Source organism: Meleagris gallopavo, chromosome 20, assembly GCF_000146605.3.
Source record: "Meleagris gallopavo isolate NT-WF06-2002-E0010 breed Aviagen turkey brand Nicholas breeding stock chromosome 20, Turkey_5.1, whole genome shotgun sequence".
NCBI classification, from domain to species: Eukaryota; Metazoa; Chordata; class Aves; order Galliformes; family Phasianidae; genus Meleagris; species Meleagris gallopavo.
The window spans coordinates 9,933,890-9,950,606 of NC_015030.2; the positions used below are offsets into that span (position 1 = coordinate 9,933,890).

Here is a 16,717-nt window from a genome sequence, read left to right on the forward strand (position 1 = left end):
TCCGGGGCCGCCGCTCAGAGCGCGCTGCTCCAGGCGCCGTGGGGCACAGCTCCTCCTTCCCCCGCCGGACCGCAGCAGCCCGGAGCTCCGCTGGGCAGCGGCTCCTGCGCGGGACCCGTGCCGACCTTCCAGCCCGTGTTCTTCACAGGAGCTTTTCCACTTAATATGCAAGGTAACGGCAAAAGCGTTTCTCCTCGCCTCTCCTTGGGTTTTGTCACCTTGGACGGTGCAAGTGGAGGAGTTTGTTTTACCTTTATTCAGTGCTCCTGGAGATGTCCGGGTTCTTGCGCGTCAGGCATCGGGGAATTGTTTGGAGGCAATAAAAAAGGCAGTGCTGTTCTTGCCAGAACCGCTATTAAAATATCGATGCAAACATTCGCAGTTTGTCTCAAGTGCTATAAAAGCACAGAGAAAGCCGGGTAACTCTGTTTTCTAAGCGGCATCTCCTTCAAGTAAAGAGCCCAAGAGAGAAGCTCGGCTGGCTCGGTCTGCAGGAGCAGCTGGGAGCTGAGGTGGGCGGCCCTTCTGTGGGCAAATACTGCCCGCCTGACCAGGGCACGGCCAGCTGCCCAGCTGCTGGTGTGGGGGGATTTTCGTGTTGTTACAGGTGATAAGACTGGCTGATAGAACGTAGAAATACTTAGTATGGTGTTTTCTAATTGTTTTACACATCTATCTGTGAATATACCCTTTTATTTTGAATAGAACTGGTGCTTAAAGTTAGAATACAAAACCCTAGTCTTAAAGAAAATGACTTCATTGAAATTGAGCTGGACAGACAAGAGCTGACCTATAAGGAACTGCTCCGAGTGAGTTGCCGTGAGCTGGGTGTTAACCCTGAACACGTACAGAAGATCAGAAAATTACCAAACACAATGCTAAGAAAGGTAAGAACTCTTCATTCTGAATACAGTAGCATATATTTAAAAAAAACTGTTTAGGTTACCATTAAAAAGTACTCATTCATTTACCACCTGCACTGCGTCTGTGTCCCAGAAAGATGACAGTGCTTGCTTTGGGCAACGCCTGCTGTCATAGAGGGAAAGGCGAGGAGGATGAGCTCCGCCTTTGGTTGCTTGGTTGCTTGCTTGGCACTGGGATGCTGGGCTGTCCCTGAGCCGTGCCCTCATCCAGCACCGTGGTGGTGTTGTGGTGTTGCAGGTTCTGCCAGACTTGTGATGTTCTGACCGCAGTCCCACAGTGTCACTGCGGTGCTTGCAGAAGGCACTGAGCGGGGGCTGATTCTGATTCTTACTGCTGCTGTTGATCGCTCAGCTCTTGTTGTGCCAGCAGTGCCCCGCAGCACTGTGCTGGGTTGGTGCAGTTCTGCAAGGACGTGCGGTGTTGAGAGAGAATCTGAGTGTGGCCCTGGGCACAGGGCTGTCTTTTAGCTTTGGTGACACAGGCCGTGCAGAGGGGACCCACTGCAGAGCTCTGCGGAGAACTGTTGGCCTCTTTGGCTCTCGTGCTGGTAGAGCGCTGTGGGCATCAGCGCTGGGGCACTGATGGGCACTGCACTGCAGAGGTCAGCATGCTGCATCTTCTCTGAGTATGAAGTGATTTACTCCTTGTTAGTCAAAAAAAAAAAAAAAGACAAAAGCAGTTCTGCCACTTGCTGACTTAGGGTGCTGCTGAAGGGAGTCTGTCTGGTCCGTACTTCAGACCGCCCTGGTGGGACCGTGGGACGCTGCCTGGACTGGCAGCTGCCTGGAATCTGCTGCTGGAGCAGCACTGTGCAGCCTGAGCTGTGGGACTGCCATCCCTCAGCCCCACACAGCCCCAGCCAGCTCCTGAGCACAGCCCTGAGCGCAGCCCCCAACCTGCTCCCAACCTGCTCCCAGCAGTGCAGCGATTTACGAAGAATGACCAAAAGGGGGAAGTGGGGTGCAGCTCAGAACAGCGTACTAAAGGAAGAAAGCACACAGCAGACGTGTACAGGTGCAATTCCATTCATCACTTGTGCTCAGTGCCACCATTGCATTCCTTCTCAAAAGTAGCTGCGTAAGATGCCAGGACAAAGCTAAGATGCAGCAGGAGCTCTGCTTTCCAGTTTAAAGAACTGTCACGTATATGGATAAATACATGCTTTGTTGTACTATAAGCCTATTATTTTAGTGTACCACTGCAAAATGGAACATGTGGGTCATCAGCTAACAAAACTTACTGTATTTATTCAAAGGACAAAGATGTGGCAAGGCTACAGGATTTCCAAGAACTGGAACTTGTTCTGACAGTAAGCGACAAAAGCTTCCCTTTCAGAGCCCCAGCACTTTCCGAACAGAGCGGGTATAACAAGAAGGCATCAGAACTGACCTATTAATCATTTAAAGAATAAAACAAACTATTTCTATCTCTCATTTTAAAACTACTTTTGAAATACGGTATCTATAAGGGCTAATGATGTGAAGAAAAAAAATCTATTTTGTTAACTTTGAAATAAACTGAAGCTGTTCTGCACTACAGATGGTAGCCTGTAGTTAATGTGAAAGAACTCAGTCTGATGTGAGGGCAGCTCGTGCACGGGAAGTATTGCTAAGAAGTCCCCATCAGTGCTGCTTTCAGACCATCATCCTGCAGTGGGGCAGCTCTCAGGGAAGGGCTTCCCTTAACCTGCGCTGCCAGTCGGCGTGCTGGCACACAGCAGAGGTTCTTGTGTTAAAAGATCTTCTACAAAACCCGTTTACTGTCTGTACTGAGTCTGTTACCGTTGCTGCTCACTTTCCAGAGCATTTGTCTGTAGTCAGCTCAAACCAGAAGGGTTCTAAATCCATGCAAGAAGCACAAAAATGTCTTGTTTCAATACTGTTAAGTAATGTACTGCCTGTGATTTCTTAATACCTCTTCACACCTTTCCCTATTTCTCAGGTCAAAAACACACTGATAGTAATCATCCAAATCATAAATGCACTCTTCTCCAAAACCATAGACCCACTTTCTCATTGTCTTGTCAGGGGATGGCATTGACATGTGCAATTCAAAATACTGTTTTTGTTATGTATTGGAAGCACACTTGTCCAATGCTGCTTTACTTTCCCCTTTAAAAGCACAATAATTGTAATTTTATTGTCCTTTTTTCCCTCATTCCTGAGAATGGCCTCATCTGGAAACTTTAAGCTTGCCCATGTCAGAAGAGATCAGTGAAAGGCCCAGCACGTGCTGAGCTCACACTGAGATCATGATGTTCCTATGCAATGCGGCTTTCTTCCCCAGCGAATTGTTCTTGCCTTCGTTGCTTACTGGAAAAAAAAAACAAAACCAAAAAACCACTTTCCTGTTCCATAAAGTTCAGAATCAGACTGCTTTGATATGATGTTCTGGGACAAATAAAATGAGAAGTATTTAAGACAACAGCAAGCTGGATTTTATCTCTTTTTCGGATGTTAATATTACTTGGTTATCTGCCTCTGGTGGAGTTCTATTCTGGTAGCATCGCTGTAAAACGACGTACTGTGAATTGGATGAAAGAAGTGAAGCGGCAATGTAGCAGGCAAACGACGTGCCCAGCCGGACCGCGCTTCCCACTTTGTTCCCTGTCCCCATTTTCTCTGGGAACTGCAGCCCCCACAGGCCCTCATCTTCCTGCATCCGGAGATGGCAGCCCGCGTTTGCTGTGACTGCACGCAGCCCCGCGGTGTGGGGCTGACAGCAGTGGGATCAAACCAAACCAGCGGGAGGAGCCGAGGTGCAAAGTGCATCCCGAACTGCCTCACCACCCTTCCCACCTGAGGTGCTTCCTCTGGCTGCAGTCTGTTGTCCGCCGCCGCCTCCCTCTGCGAGGTGGGGACAGGAGGAGGCCGAGCTCCCGGCCCTGCAGAGATGTGCTTTGGGTACGGGCTCTCGGTGTGACGGCTCAGCACATGGAGGTACAGAGCTGCGCAGGCGAGCAGTCGGAGCTGCAGGGCTGGAGCTGCAGGGCTGGTGACGTGTGGGTGCACGGAGATAACTATGCATTCAGAGAATATTTTTATACACTATGCAGTTTATACATAGAAGATTTTATTAACACTCTTGACTTAATGTGACCAGTGTACAGCCGTGACATGTGTGTGTGATAGATAAGCTGTTACTCTCTGCATTGCTGTGTGAAATGTTAATTTCAAATGAATGCTTGGCTGCAGATTCTTGTTTCGATTTCAGAAGCATATTTGTAACAATTAATAAACAGTTATTTTTGTCTTCTCAAAGTTCCTCAGAACTTCTTTTACAGAGAAACACTGGACCCTTTTCTCACAAGGCATTTTGCCATAGCATAGAGGCCATGCTGTGAGATCCCAGCAGCAAATGCTGCTTAAACTTTGTAACCCCGAAGTTTCCCTATGCAGGGGACACCAACTCATCCTGGGGAAATACTGCCAGGTACGCATCTGACCACTCTGAAACTCAGCATTCTATCACCACGTTTCCAAGCTGAGCTGCTGCCTAAGCAGGCCCTTCCTTACACCTCAAAACCAATGGGTCTCTATCCAGAAGACACCAAACAGCTGTATTTTGTACCATGAATATAATTTACTAATCATAAACGAAGTGCAGTACATGTTGCCTTGTGACACATACATTTTCTTGGCATTCTTTGGAGAAAAAAAAACGTATAACAAAATACTTTATAGAAAATATTTTAAAAATATAAAATTCACTTTCTGGTCCTTACCACTGTAAAATGCTCAGTTCATTTATCACAAGTTTAATCAACTACAAGAAATGATGTAAATTACAGTACATTCAGAAGTCACTTTTGTGGCAAGTCAGTAACATAAAAACAACAACAAACCAAAACCAAAGCACCCTCAGGACAGGGTCTTCTTCTCACGCCAGCCCAGCATCTTTCGCCATGCCATAGAAAATCCCCTTTGATGCAATAAGGTTTGTAGGTGTATCAAATTCTGCGATGGTTCCGTTGTCCAGCACAAGAATCCTGTGCAGAACAAAAGGGGCGGAAGATAGATCAGAGAAATTCCTCTCTGAAAATTTAATATCCATAATGCTCCGCTCTTTGCCTGGACTTTGTTGTGCCCAGTGATGTTCCCACACGAAGCACAATAGATGCTGACGTTCTCCCCGAACTCTTGTTTGATTTAAAAAGGTACACAGAAAAAAACAGTGACATTGGTAGCTTTGTAATTGGGAACGTTGTACCACAAAGCCAAGGAGGGAAAAGCTCATGAATTACAGTAATAGCTTTAGAACTAATTAATTCAACCTGTTATTAGTGAAATGGTTACAGCAGCTGCTGGTTAAAAACAGATCATAAGCTTGCTGACAGCGCCATTAGTACAAGTGGGCAGTACCTCTTGCATAGCTCTGGTCAATGAATATGGAACTTGTTTCAGAAGCAGAAGCAAAATCAGGGCTGGATATCCCAGGGCTATAGGACTTAGACATCACTGCTCGTGAACTACTAAACAGAGCATCACTGTGACTCTCTGGAGGCAAATCAGGCCCTCCAAGTGCTGCTTCCCATACCCAGCACGCAGGCTGCACCACCACCAGTCCTACCTCGTGTAATCCATGATGGTGTTCAGCCTGTGTGCTATTGTCAGCACCGTGCAGTCTTCAAACTGAGTCCTAATTGTCATCTGGATCAGATCGTCCGTCTCCAGGTCGATAGCTGCTGTTGCTTCATCCAGGATTAAGATTCTCGTCTTGCGGAGCAGAGCCCTTGCCAGACAGACGAGCTGCCTCTGGCCAACACTGCAGGCAGAGACAAGGCTTTCTCAGAGGCCTGCAGCTCCCATGGCTCAGAATCATTTGTTCTCAATGGATAAAATTACCCAACCAAAAAAAAAAGAAAGGTATTTAGCAAGCAGCGTGTCAGCCCCGGAGCAAAGAAATGCCCATTGCAGCACTACTCAGCAACTTGCAGTGTGCCTTCACCTACTGCCTGGGCAGAGCCACCAAACGTCCCCTTCCTGCCATACGTCAAAAACCAATAATCACAGTGCTTCTGCCCGAGGAGCACACACAGCTGGAACAACACTGAGCATACGCAGACTTTCAAAAATAAAATAAAAAAGTTCTGAGGCTGCACATCCTTTCTACCACCAAATAAAATAAGTGGGTGGCCCACGCTGCCCCAAACGCTGCCTTTGGGTGTCTCTGTGGGACAAGAAGATGAACATCATCAAACAATCATCTGCTTACACTGTGGTCTCAGAAGCCAATAGAGCCTATCAAAGCATGATGCTTTTCCATCTCTTTCACGTCCTTCTTCGTAGCTCTTCCTAGCTAATAACAACAAGCAACCATTGCTGACATCACTTCAGGCAGAGGATTCTCACTCAGCACAAGAGTTACGCATCACCACAGCATTTCCCTTCCTATCAAACCCACCAAATGTTTAAGGGGCTGCCTGTTCCTGACACTGTCATCCCAAACCTTCTTCCTATACCGATAAGACAGGAGTTTGGTTTGGCAGAAATTCTTCCCAGCAGCAAAAGAGAACCGGATCCTTCCAGAAGTGGCAGAACAGCAACTCAATGTTTGAGCCTTGCTTACATCAGAAGCAGGGGGCTACATACCACTGGACACAACAAACTACAGTGTTAAGCTGTTACTGCTGTTAGGGCTGAATGAAAACTCACAGCACATTTCTAATGCAAACTCTTCTCACCTAAGATTTTCTCCACCTTCTGAGCACTCAAATTCCAACATGGATGGCTGACTGCTGACAAACCTCTTCAGGTGAGACAGTTCAAGAGCTTTCCAGACTTCTTCATCTGAATACTTATTAAATGGATCCAGGTTCATCCTCAGTGTTCCAGAAAAGAGAACAGGATCCTGGACAGACAACCACCTTTCATTAGACAAGTCCATTAGCTGTTTCAAGTACAGACATTAGTATATAAGACTGTTTTCAAACATCCATTGCACTGAAGCTAAGCCACCTCTCCATCCCATCCACCTTGAAAATACATTGCATTACACACAGTGAAACATCCAGTTTGGACTCTAAAGATACTTTATCTCAAACTCTGTTTTATCACCCACCATCAGTTTGTGAGGTGGCAGGACCGGACCAATCTGAACTATTCTCTGCGGTTTGCTAAACCATGATACATAGAAACAGTACCTGAGGAATAATTGTCAGCCTCGATCGAAGGTCATGGAGACCGATCTCTGAAATCCTCACACCATCAATTATAATTTCCCCTTTTACAGCTTCCAGGATCCTAAAGAGACAGAGGGTCATGGAAGACTTCCCTGCTCCAGTTCGGCCAACAATCCCAATCTACAACAAATTGGAGGATTAGCAACAAAGCATATGGTTAAAAACAAAAATCACTGCTAACAAAAGCAATCAAAATGTCAGGATTTCTCTGAATACAAAAAAGAATGCAACCAGAAATCAAACGTTACGAAGTGTGCATCACCACTGCCCATGATTGGAATGGTGTTACACATAGCTCTGTACAACGTCTTAGTGCCACGTAAACTGGGGGGTTAGCTGAAATCCATGTTAGGAAGTACCCTTGTCAGAGTTACCACCCAAGGACAAGAAATTAGACTCTCCAGAGGGCAATTAAGAGCTTACGATAAGCACACATCTGACTTCCAGAAGGCAACTGTCATAGTGTCTGCCCAGGATAACAATACAGTAATAAAAGGTGCCTGTTAGAGCAAGGGGTTGGACCAGAGGTCATCCAGTGTTTGTCCAAGCTCAACCATTCTGGGATTCTTCTAATAACAGCATGTTAGCTACAGGACTTTCTCACACTAATTCTTCTGTCAATAGCACCCACAGTCCTCTACTTTCAATTAAAGCATGAAGAAGAGAATCTCCCAGAACAATTTTCCAATTAAGAAAGCAAAGAATATTATTTTCTTCCACACTAAAAATTTCAACAGGCAAAGCCCGTGGAAAAAGTTGGAATTCCTTCTGTCACTTGCAATCTCTGGTGCCTCCCACACAGCAGTTTGATGCCAGCCTAACTTGGAAAGTGCAGAAATCCCCATGCAGATGGTTCTATGTCTTCCTGCCTGGAGGATGCTGCCGTGGTTGTTAATGCTGGCCAGCTCGTGCCGTCTCCACCACTGGGTAACTGTGCGTGCAGCCCGTGCTGCACCCTGTGGCTGTCACTGGAGGCCCAAAGCCACAGCAGAGCCCCAGGGCTGGGTACCCACCTTCTCTCCACCGTGCACTCGGAGGTTCAGATCCTTGAGCACCAGATCGAGGCCCTTCCTGTAGCGCACCGAATAATTGATGAACTCCAGCTCCCCCCTGGACGGCCAGTCTGCTGGGGGTCTCTTATTCTCGATTATCCAGGGAGCCTGAGGGAAACAGAAATGCCTCACAGGTTTAAAAAAGAGTAATTCAAACTCTAATGCAAATATCGACATTGGCGGGTTACCAAAAAATACCTGGTAAGTCAGGTTTCCATTAACAAAATCATAGCAATAGAGGAAAAACACAGGTTCCTATGCTGTTTGGTCATGGTTGGGAAGTTTGTAGGAAAAAAAACCTCAGCATATCGAGGCAAATCCTCAACTGATATAAATTAATACTTTTTCCATTAACTTCAGTAGGTCACTGCATGTCTCGTGCCAACTCGAGCTCCAGCTTACACATACTGTGAATCTTGTCTTAGCTTCTTTTCTAATTCAAGATCAAATACTTTATCTCCAGAAATGCACACTGCAGCTTTCCTCAAATCCTCCATTTCCCAACTCTTAGTCTCCCACATGCACAGGGCCACCAAAACCCAGCAGGTCCACGGAGCAGCAGATTTGTCAGCACAGCTCCATCTGCCACCTTCAGGAGTATTTGGCAACAAAGGAAAGCGGTTGGATGATTTTTCTGGTTTCAGCAATGCAGCGTTACTGGAGATGATGTTGTCTCGTGGGAGAGGAGGTCTGATTAAGCCAGTTAAACATAAATACTATAGAAAATGTATGCATAGCCCGAAAACTGCAGTGCAGCTGTGCTCAGCAGCAGGATGACAGCATCCATGCAGGTAGGACACAGCATCGAACACTTCAGACCCAGTGGGAGCAATACTCTGATGGTGAATTCATCTCTGTTGTGCTATAACCACTCACACTAGCAGAAAATGAGATGCTAAGCACAGAGTGCATAACAGCAGTACTGATTTGGAGCTGTGGTAACATTACAGTTCAGAGTGTGACATTTGTTCAGGTTAAATGGTAACACTCTCAGGGCAGGAACTGTCTCTCAGGACTCTAAAGAAAGACCAGGTCAATATGCAGGCTAAAATTCCACCACACAGGTTAGTGAACATGCTTGACTTCCAGTAGCTGACCTCCGTTTCAGTTTCCGAATACTCTTTTATTCTTTCAACAGCCACAATGTTAGTTTCAAGATCAGAAGTTGTTCGGACCATCCAGTTCAGAGCCAAGGTCACCTGGAGAAAACAAGGAACAAAATATCACCCACAGAGGAACAAGAGATTAATGACAACAGCAGATACTGCTGCTAAGACGTGGATTCACACGGATATGACACAGTGAGCAATTACCTCTGTGTTTACATGAACACAGATACTGGGACAAGAAGCCTACAGATAACGAGGTGCTCACGTGAAGTCCTGCCTTTCTCACAGTGTTAGAACCACCAGCCTTTGGTTTCAAGTTGTTCCCCAGAGTCCTGTGTCTCACTGGAGAAATACGGATGGCATTCCCACGCACTCCTGCCACCTAAAAGCCTTCTGGCAATAATGAGAGCTTTACATCAACTGTCCTCAGCTTAAGCAAGCACAGTTTGCCTTGCTCTTCATGAATCCTACTGCTCTCCCAGTGGTTACCTGGGCAGAAGAGCATCGTGTGGGACACTGAGCCCACGCTGCTCAAAGGAGCTCCCGAACTGCTGCCTGTCTGATGGCCTGTCTGCATTCTGTGGAAATCTCTACTGCTTAGAGGTGTCCCACAACTCATTTTCATTATCTTATTAATTCAGACTTTGGCAAGCGCTTAATTACTGTTAACATATCAACAAAGAACCAGAACACGTACCTGTAACGCATAGGATACTGAAAGTCCTACCAAGCCAGCATTCAGGCTGCTTTTCCCAATCACAGCAAAGAGAGCAGCAAAAAGGACAATGCAGTTCCCCACAAACTCCACCCGGATGCCCAGCCACCTGGAAAGGGCAGACATGGGAAGAGTGGTAAGGGGCTGCTCAGAGCTGCTATGCAAACACAAGAAAACAAGCAGAAAGCAGCAGCTGTACTCCTTTCTACCTGTTTGACATGATGCTAGGGTAGTAACTTTTCTGATTTTCATCCACCTTCAGATCGCTGATGTCTATGAAGGACTTCTCTCTCCGATAGGCTCTGATGACGCTGGTCCCCGATATCGTTTCTGAGAAGTGTGAGTAGATGGGAGATCTGCTCACGGATTCCAGGCGCTTCAGCTGCCGGGATGTGGCCACGTAGAATCGCTGCCATTGTGGGGGAGAAAATTGAAGGGCACATGAAATACTCTCTCTTTTAATTAACAGTGAGATAATTACCAGGTTATGGATATAAAGGAGATTCTTAATGATGCACTTCAAGCCTTCAACGTATTTATTCCCTGTAATTAGGAAGTATTTCTAGAAGCAAAGATATCCTTGTTTCATTCCAAAACAGAATTTTGGGTAACTGCAATTTCTCTATTTTTGAAGTTGAGATTATCTATGTCACTTCTAATGCAGTTAGCACAGTGCAGCACAATGAACGCATTTGTAGGAGTGCCATTTTCTGAGAAAAAGAACACGAATTTGAAATTCCATTGTCTCTATTTACATACCATAAAATAAACATCATTTTTTTTTTTGCTCAGAAGTCAATAAAATTGATGCTATTTTCAATGTTTTAACTTCTTAAAAGCACTGCAGCTCTATCTCTAGCAGCAGGCCTGTTATCACTGAAAAGCAAAACAGATGATGCCAACTTATTTCATGACCACATCTCACACGGTGCTGCCTCTTGTGGGAGAATACTTTAAGTACACAGAAGAAAGAAAGTTACTTCAGATAACTCATTTCTTCCCCAAATCGTTGTTTTTCTTAGAACGAAGCACAAGCAATGGAATAACAGTCACTACAGCAGTAGTCAGAGATTGTTCCAGTTACCTGAACAAAGTAGTACAGAACTGCAAGTGGAATTATGACCACAGTGAAGAGCGGGGTGCTTGCGATAATGACAATCATTGTTGATAAGGAGTTGAAGAACGTTCCCAGGAACATCAGGATGGTGGGGGGGATGACTTCGTCGATCACAAAGATGTCCTTGGAAAAGCGGTTGATGACCCTCCCGGTTGGAGTGGTGTCATAGAAGGACTGCGGCGTGTGGAATTTGTTCTCCAGCAGAGCCATGTGAAGCTTCCGTGCTGCATTAATGCCTCCCATTGCCAGGGTGAAAGAGGAGACGAACACAATGAAGCCTTCCAAGCGAAGAGGAGACGCGTTAACCAGCGAGCGTTCTGCTCCCCATTTGCCTTCTGTGTCGCTGTTCTCCTGTCCACCCCTCCCATGGCGCTGTGCTCACTGCTGCCTAACGCCCAGCACCGTGTCCTGTGGGATCTCACCAAGCTCCCCTCACAACACAGATGTGCAGCCATCTTCTTTCTGCAGCCTCCACAAAGCACCAGCCCTACAACTTCCCCCAACCTTTCTATCTCTTCTGCTCCTAACTTTTCATATTCTCACACAAGATTTAACTCTCCCAGGTTTACACGCCGCCCACTCAAACCCTTCTCAAGGCTTCACAACACAAAAGTGGGTGCTGAGCTCAGACTTCTGGCTCTAAGTTACATTACTTTCTTTGCTTTTGCTGGCAATTTTGGGCCACCAGCAATGAGCATCATGGCTTTCCCATATAAATCCTCTTTGCTAAATACGAAGACATCACGATTTATCTCTGGTCTCACCTTGCAAGAGGCCCAAGGCAGCATAGACTCCGATTCGCATGGATGTGTTGTGCTGAGTCCCATTTATCACTGGCTCGTTTGTCCAGTCACTGAGCCACACGTTGGCTCCAATAGCAGCAGCATTTTGACAACAATATAGGAAACATATAATTAAAGAGATGACAGGGCTGACGGCCTTCATGTATTGCCAGAACACTGTTAGCTTCACCTGCAAAATCACACACCAAAGCTGGTTGGTACAGCTCACAGCATCAGGAGTTCAGACAGAAGAAAAATAAAAATCTTCAGCAGAAGGACTGCAAAAGTTCAAAACTGCCCAAAATCTAACACAGCACAGAAAACAGCTCATCTGTCTGAGCCCCATGTCAGGGCAACGACTTTGTAAACAAGTCAGAAACGTCTCTGCAATAATCCTTTCCTCCATTCTGATGAGTTGTAATGTATTGGTTTTGTGGGCTTTTAGTTTTGAAGACTGTGCTGGGGCAGGGGGAAGAGGCAGATTAATCAGCCACAAAGGATGGATAACAAGAACGGGAGCCAAAGCTCCCAGGCAACTGCAGCAACTTGGCAGGTATATGCAGTTCCAGACTACTTTAAAGAGCCCAAACAGGCCCTTTACATTCTGAATATGCCTTCATTTAGGTGTCTTCACAGCAACTTAAATGAGGTAACAAACGCTAATTCACCCCAGTAGGAGCATAAACAGACGATGCCTGCGTCAAAAAGAAAAGCTGTTCTCTCTAAGGTAGTGCAAAAAAGCAGAAAGGCAGACAGAGGCTCAGGGCTCAACTCAGGCTCTCAGGGAGAACACGGCCCCTTTTGCACCATGAGCATAAAACACTGCTCATGGCGTGACAGGAGTGGCTCAGACGGAGCAGGCTGCTGGCACACAGCGCACAGCTGGCCCACAGAAAGCTGCTGAGGCCCGAAGCACGCCGTGCTGCAGCTGGACTCACAGCCCAGCCAAACAGCTGAAGACCAACAGGGCTGGAAGCTCTGCAAGGCAATGCGGGGCTGACAGAGCTGCTTGGGCTATCAGGTGACTGAGGCAGGAGCTGGGAGGCATTTTTTTCCTTTCCTAATTGCACAGCCCTTGCCAGGTGTGTAAATCTCTGCCAAGAGCTCAATTTGAAGGATCAGTGATCACTAGATTAATGTCTAAAAGCTGCTATCGCAATTTACACACCGCATTTAACAAAAACACATCAGATGTAAAAAAAAAAAAACGAATTTTTTTTTCCAAAAAGAGAAAGAAAGAAGAAAAAGGAAGGGGGAAATCACACGGTACCGTTCCCACTTCTGTGGTTTCTGCCTGGATAAGTTTCTCATTAGGATTCCTTTTTGGCAGAGGCGGCTCAGCTGGCTTCTTTTCAGCGACTCTTCGTTTCGTTGACATTTTGTTGGGACATTCTCCTCCCTCAGAAGATATTACACTAAGTTGCCTAATCAAAACAACGGAGCCATTAGGAGAAAAAGGGCACATTGTGGTCATGTGGGGCAAGAACAGGAGGCAGCAGCTCAGACTCACGCCCAGCTCTTCTGCTCAGTTCCCGCTCACAGATACGGGTGGTGCCTGTATGACCCCCATGGATGTACAGTGATGTCCAGTAATGGCAGAAACACCACTGCTACCAAAGGCCACGGCAGGCTCTGGACACGCTGATACGGTCACTGCAGCCCTCAGCACAAGCCAGGCTTTTCAAAGCTAACCCCAGAGCTTCTCTGCTGCCAGATCTATAGCAGCTGGATGGTGTCCCAGGGAATCGTTATGAAAAAGTTGCCTGAAGAATTTGGTTCAATTTGGATTAAGAAGAAGATTGCTGGAGCAGATATTTGATCTTCTTCGCGTGTTCTTTCACATTTACTCTCAAAAACTTATTTTTAAGAGGAAACTAAATCCCCAATTGTGAGACAGCGTTTGACTAACATCTTTCAGATGTGTTTTGCTGTAGAAGCAGATTTAAACTCAAGAAGTGCTGATGTTTACCTAAGAAATTGTTTGCGGACCTCATTTGTCACAGGTTCATTATCTGCCAGATCGGTGTGGATGCTGAGGGTGTCTTCAGCAAGCAGGACCTCCTCCTCTTCAATCACTGCAAAACAAGATTACAAGATTACACCTCACATTTTCTGCTGGGCAAAGCTGAAAGCACAGAAACAGAAGTCCAGACAAAACAAGAGTAATGAAAACCAATACCTCCACAGGAAAATCACGGTATGTAACCCCAGCATCACCCCCATTGGCTTTGGCTCTCTGCATCGCTTTTGTTACTTAAACTAGGTAGCTTGTGAAACAGATTGGCAACCAAATGCATTTACAGCTCATTGCCTGAGTGCATCAGAAACACTACATGATAGCATTAGTTAGTTCTAGCTGCATTCACATACAGAGCACTCTCGAGGCACGATTCTGGGATGGAGCCTAAGATGGAGTCTCATGTCAGAAACCACTGCTATTGCATGAAGACATCACATTCTTTTCCTTCTCCCCATCTGGTGAGAGCTGCTATCAATTCTGAACTAAACTTCTTTGGTAAAACACCTATCATTAATATAGAACTGGCAATAAATATTTTCTATGTCAGCGAAGAAAGTAGGAACAAATGCGGAGATGTCATTTAGAAGCAATGGACACTTTACACAGAGATACGAAGTGCATTCTCTGCATTCTGATTTCTGCAGAGAAAGTATCTGTAATCTGGTTGACAGAGAAAAAGCAGTACTGTACTTGTTAGTTCATCCTCTTCAATGTTTTCATCAAGTGCATAATTTCGAAGGAATTCTGCAAAGGCCTTGTTCTGTTTCAGAAGTTCTTGGTAAGATCCCATTTCGGAGATTTTGCCATCTGTTAGGACAACTATATGGTCTACCTGAGGCAGGAAACCAATGCCGTGGGTCACCAGAATTCGAGTCTGGATGGGGAAAATTGAGAAAAACACCCACAAGTCTCAGTTGCCACTGTTGAGACCGAATGCTGTACATCAGCAGAGTTACTCAGCAAATCAAATAACACCACGTTGCTGAGACAGGGGGTGAATTATCATCTTAAGGTGAAACGCCAAGTGAAAGAAACTACACTAGGTAGTCATTGCACTTGGAAAAATCTACATGAACTTACTCTGCTTCCTACTGCACACTGATACAACATAGAGGGAAGTAAAACAACGCAATCATCACTCTCCTCTGTCCCATGTGCTAAGCTGCTTTGCACTCTTCCTTTTAAATGCTGAGACATTTGGAGACGATAACAGGAGTAGAAGGGGAAGCAAAGGGGTTGCAATTTTGCTGCATGCTGCCAAAGACCTCTGTAAATTTAGCTGTTGCAAGTTCTGCACTGCACTGCCTCCACGTAACAACTCGCAATGCTAAGCTGAGAGCCTACAAGTGCCTACAAACGCCTTGCTTTGGGCCATCACACAGAGCAGAGCTTTTTACAAAAGACAGAGCAGGTTTTTGCCTCTACCAGTTCTGACCAGATCACATCCTTTCTGGGCATGCTTACATGGCAGCTCACTGCAGAATCTGTGCCGTGGGGAAGAGGTGCCCACGCTGCCAACCCATCCCAGAAGCACAGGCATGAGTCAGCACTGCAGCCCTGGTGAAACAACTCTCCAGTTACCCATTAGTGCTTCCACATTTGTGTGCGTTCGTAACAGGATCTAAATGTCAGCTTACTTTTCCTTTAAGCACCCCATCTGGACCAATAACTTGGTCAAAGATGTGCTTTGCAACATGAGAGTCCACAGCAGAAAGAGGATCATCGAGTAGGTAAATGTCAGAGCTGCTGAACACGGCGCGAGCGAGGCTCACTCGCTGCCTCTGGCCACCTGACAGGTTGATGCCCTGCAGGGAAAGAGAGAGAAAACGTATCACACACCTCGGTCCAAACAACAGTTATGAGTTTGTATGGCTCTCACACCATCAGACAGATGGATGCTAAATGAAACATGAGACGCCGAAGAGAATAACCCGCTCAGAGTCAGAGACAGGAACAGAATGCCACTAAATTTGTTTGTTCACTGCCAAACTTCCAGTCAGCCAGCAATCTGGAGCCAGAATACACCTCTTGCTTCATACGCTTCTGAAGAGAGCTGTTAAAATGTAAAACAACAAAAAGGAAGACCATCTACAAGGACACAAAATGCAAACGCCCCAAGCATGGCTGCAGCACCTGGAACATCTTCCACATTTCTCACCTTACGTACATCCATACATCCACCCACCCGCATGAATTCCATCTCAAATTTAGCAGCCTTTGAGAAAAAATCTTTACTGGGTAATCACCAAGGGAGGAGCATCTCATTAAAATGAGGTGTCAAGGGACGATCATGTTATTTTTTCAACTTGAAGCACGTTGTATTTTCCATCCCATTTTTCCCCTACAGGAAAAGGACTTTAAGCATTCTGTCCAAACGCACATTTACAATCGGACTACAAAGGTAGGATGCTCTGATCTCTCAGAGCTAGATGTGCAAAATACGCAAACATGCTGAAATTTAGGACTGAGTTTGAGTCTGACTACCTTCCACAGAACTGCCTGCATGTTTCAGTGCTGTCTGTCACAGGTGTGCTACTGTAAGGATCAAACTGAACCAAGGTCTGACTACAGTGTTCTCTCCTTAGGCAGATGGAAAAGGAAGCATCAGCAGGTCTGACTTGAAAAAAACATTACCTTCTCTCCTATCTCAGTGTGATCTCCTCCTGGTAGCACTTCCAGGTCAGTTTTTAAAGCGCAGGCCTCCAGGATATTTTGGTATTTTTGCTCATTAGGAGCTTGGCCAAACAAAATGTTATCTTTCAGCGTGGCATTCTGGATCCAGGCTTGTTGAGGCACATAAGCAACAGAACCCTAGGA

General features: G+C 45.9%; 2 protein-coding genes across 2 annotated transcripts in view; one reads left to right on the plus strand and one right to left on the minus strand.

The window, feature by feature from the left end:
• ANKRD40 (ankyrin repeat domain 40) overlaps window positions 1–3,250 on the plus strand; it is a 5,417-nt gene extending 2,167 nt beyond the window's left edge. The window contains exons 4-6 of the mRNA XM_010721688.2: window positions 1–172; window positions 706–887; window positions 2,180–3,250. The exon at window positions 1–172 is cut by the window's left edge and continues 6 nt beyond it. Coding sequence (XP_010719990.1) covers window positions 1–172; window positions 706–887; window positions 2,180–2,320 — 495 coding nt within the window. The 3' untranslated portion in view covers window positions 2,321–3,250. The remainder of the gene's footprint in view (window positions 173–705; window positions 888–2,179) is intronic.
• Window positions 3,251–3,995: 745 nt separating this feature from the next.
• Window positions 3,996–16,717, minus strand: part of ABCC3 (ATP binding cassette subfamily C member 3) — a 49,470-nt gene continuing 36,748 nt past the window's right edge. Inside the window, exons 18-32 of the mRNA XM_031556387.1 lie at window positions 16,535–16,711; window positions 15,538–15,705; window positions 14,591–14,774; window positions 13,850–13,955; window positions 13,151–13,304; window positions 11,863–12,070; window positions 11,066–11,376; window positions 10,191–10,390; window positions 9,964–10,090; window positions 9,255–9,356; window positions 8,119–8,265; window positions 7,067–7,225; window positions 6,608–6,774; window positions 5,494–5,688; window positions 3,996–4,912 (exon numbers count right to left, since the gene is read on the minus strand). Coding sequence (XP_031412247.1) covers window positions 4,804–4,912; window positions 5,494–5,688; window positions 6,608–6,774; window positions 7,067–7,225; window positions 8,119–8,265; window positions 9,255–9,356; window positions 9,964–10,090; window positions 10,191–10,390; window positions 11,066–11,376; window positions 11,863–12,070; window positions 13,151–13,304; window positions 13,850–13,955; window positions 14,591–14,774; window positions 15,538–15,705; window positions 16,535–16,711 — 2,514 coding nt within the window. The 3' untranslated portion in view covers window positions 3,996–4,803. The remainder of the gene's footprint in view (window positions 4,913–5,493; window positions 5,689–6,607; window positions 6,775–7,066; window positions 7,226–8,118; window positions 8,266–9,254; window positions 9,357–9,963; window positions 10,091–10,190; window positions 10,391–11,065; window positions 11,377–11,862; window positions 12,071–13,150; window positions 13,305–13,849; window positions 13,956–14,590; window positions 14,775–15,537; window positions 15,706–16,534; window positions 16,712–16,717) is intronic.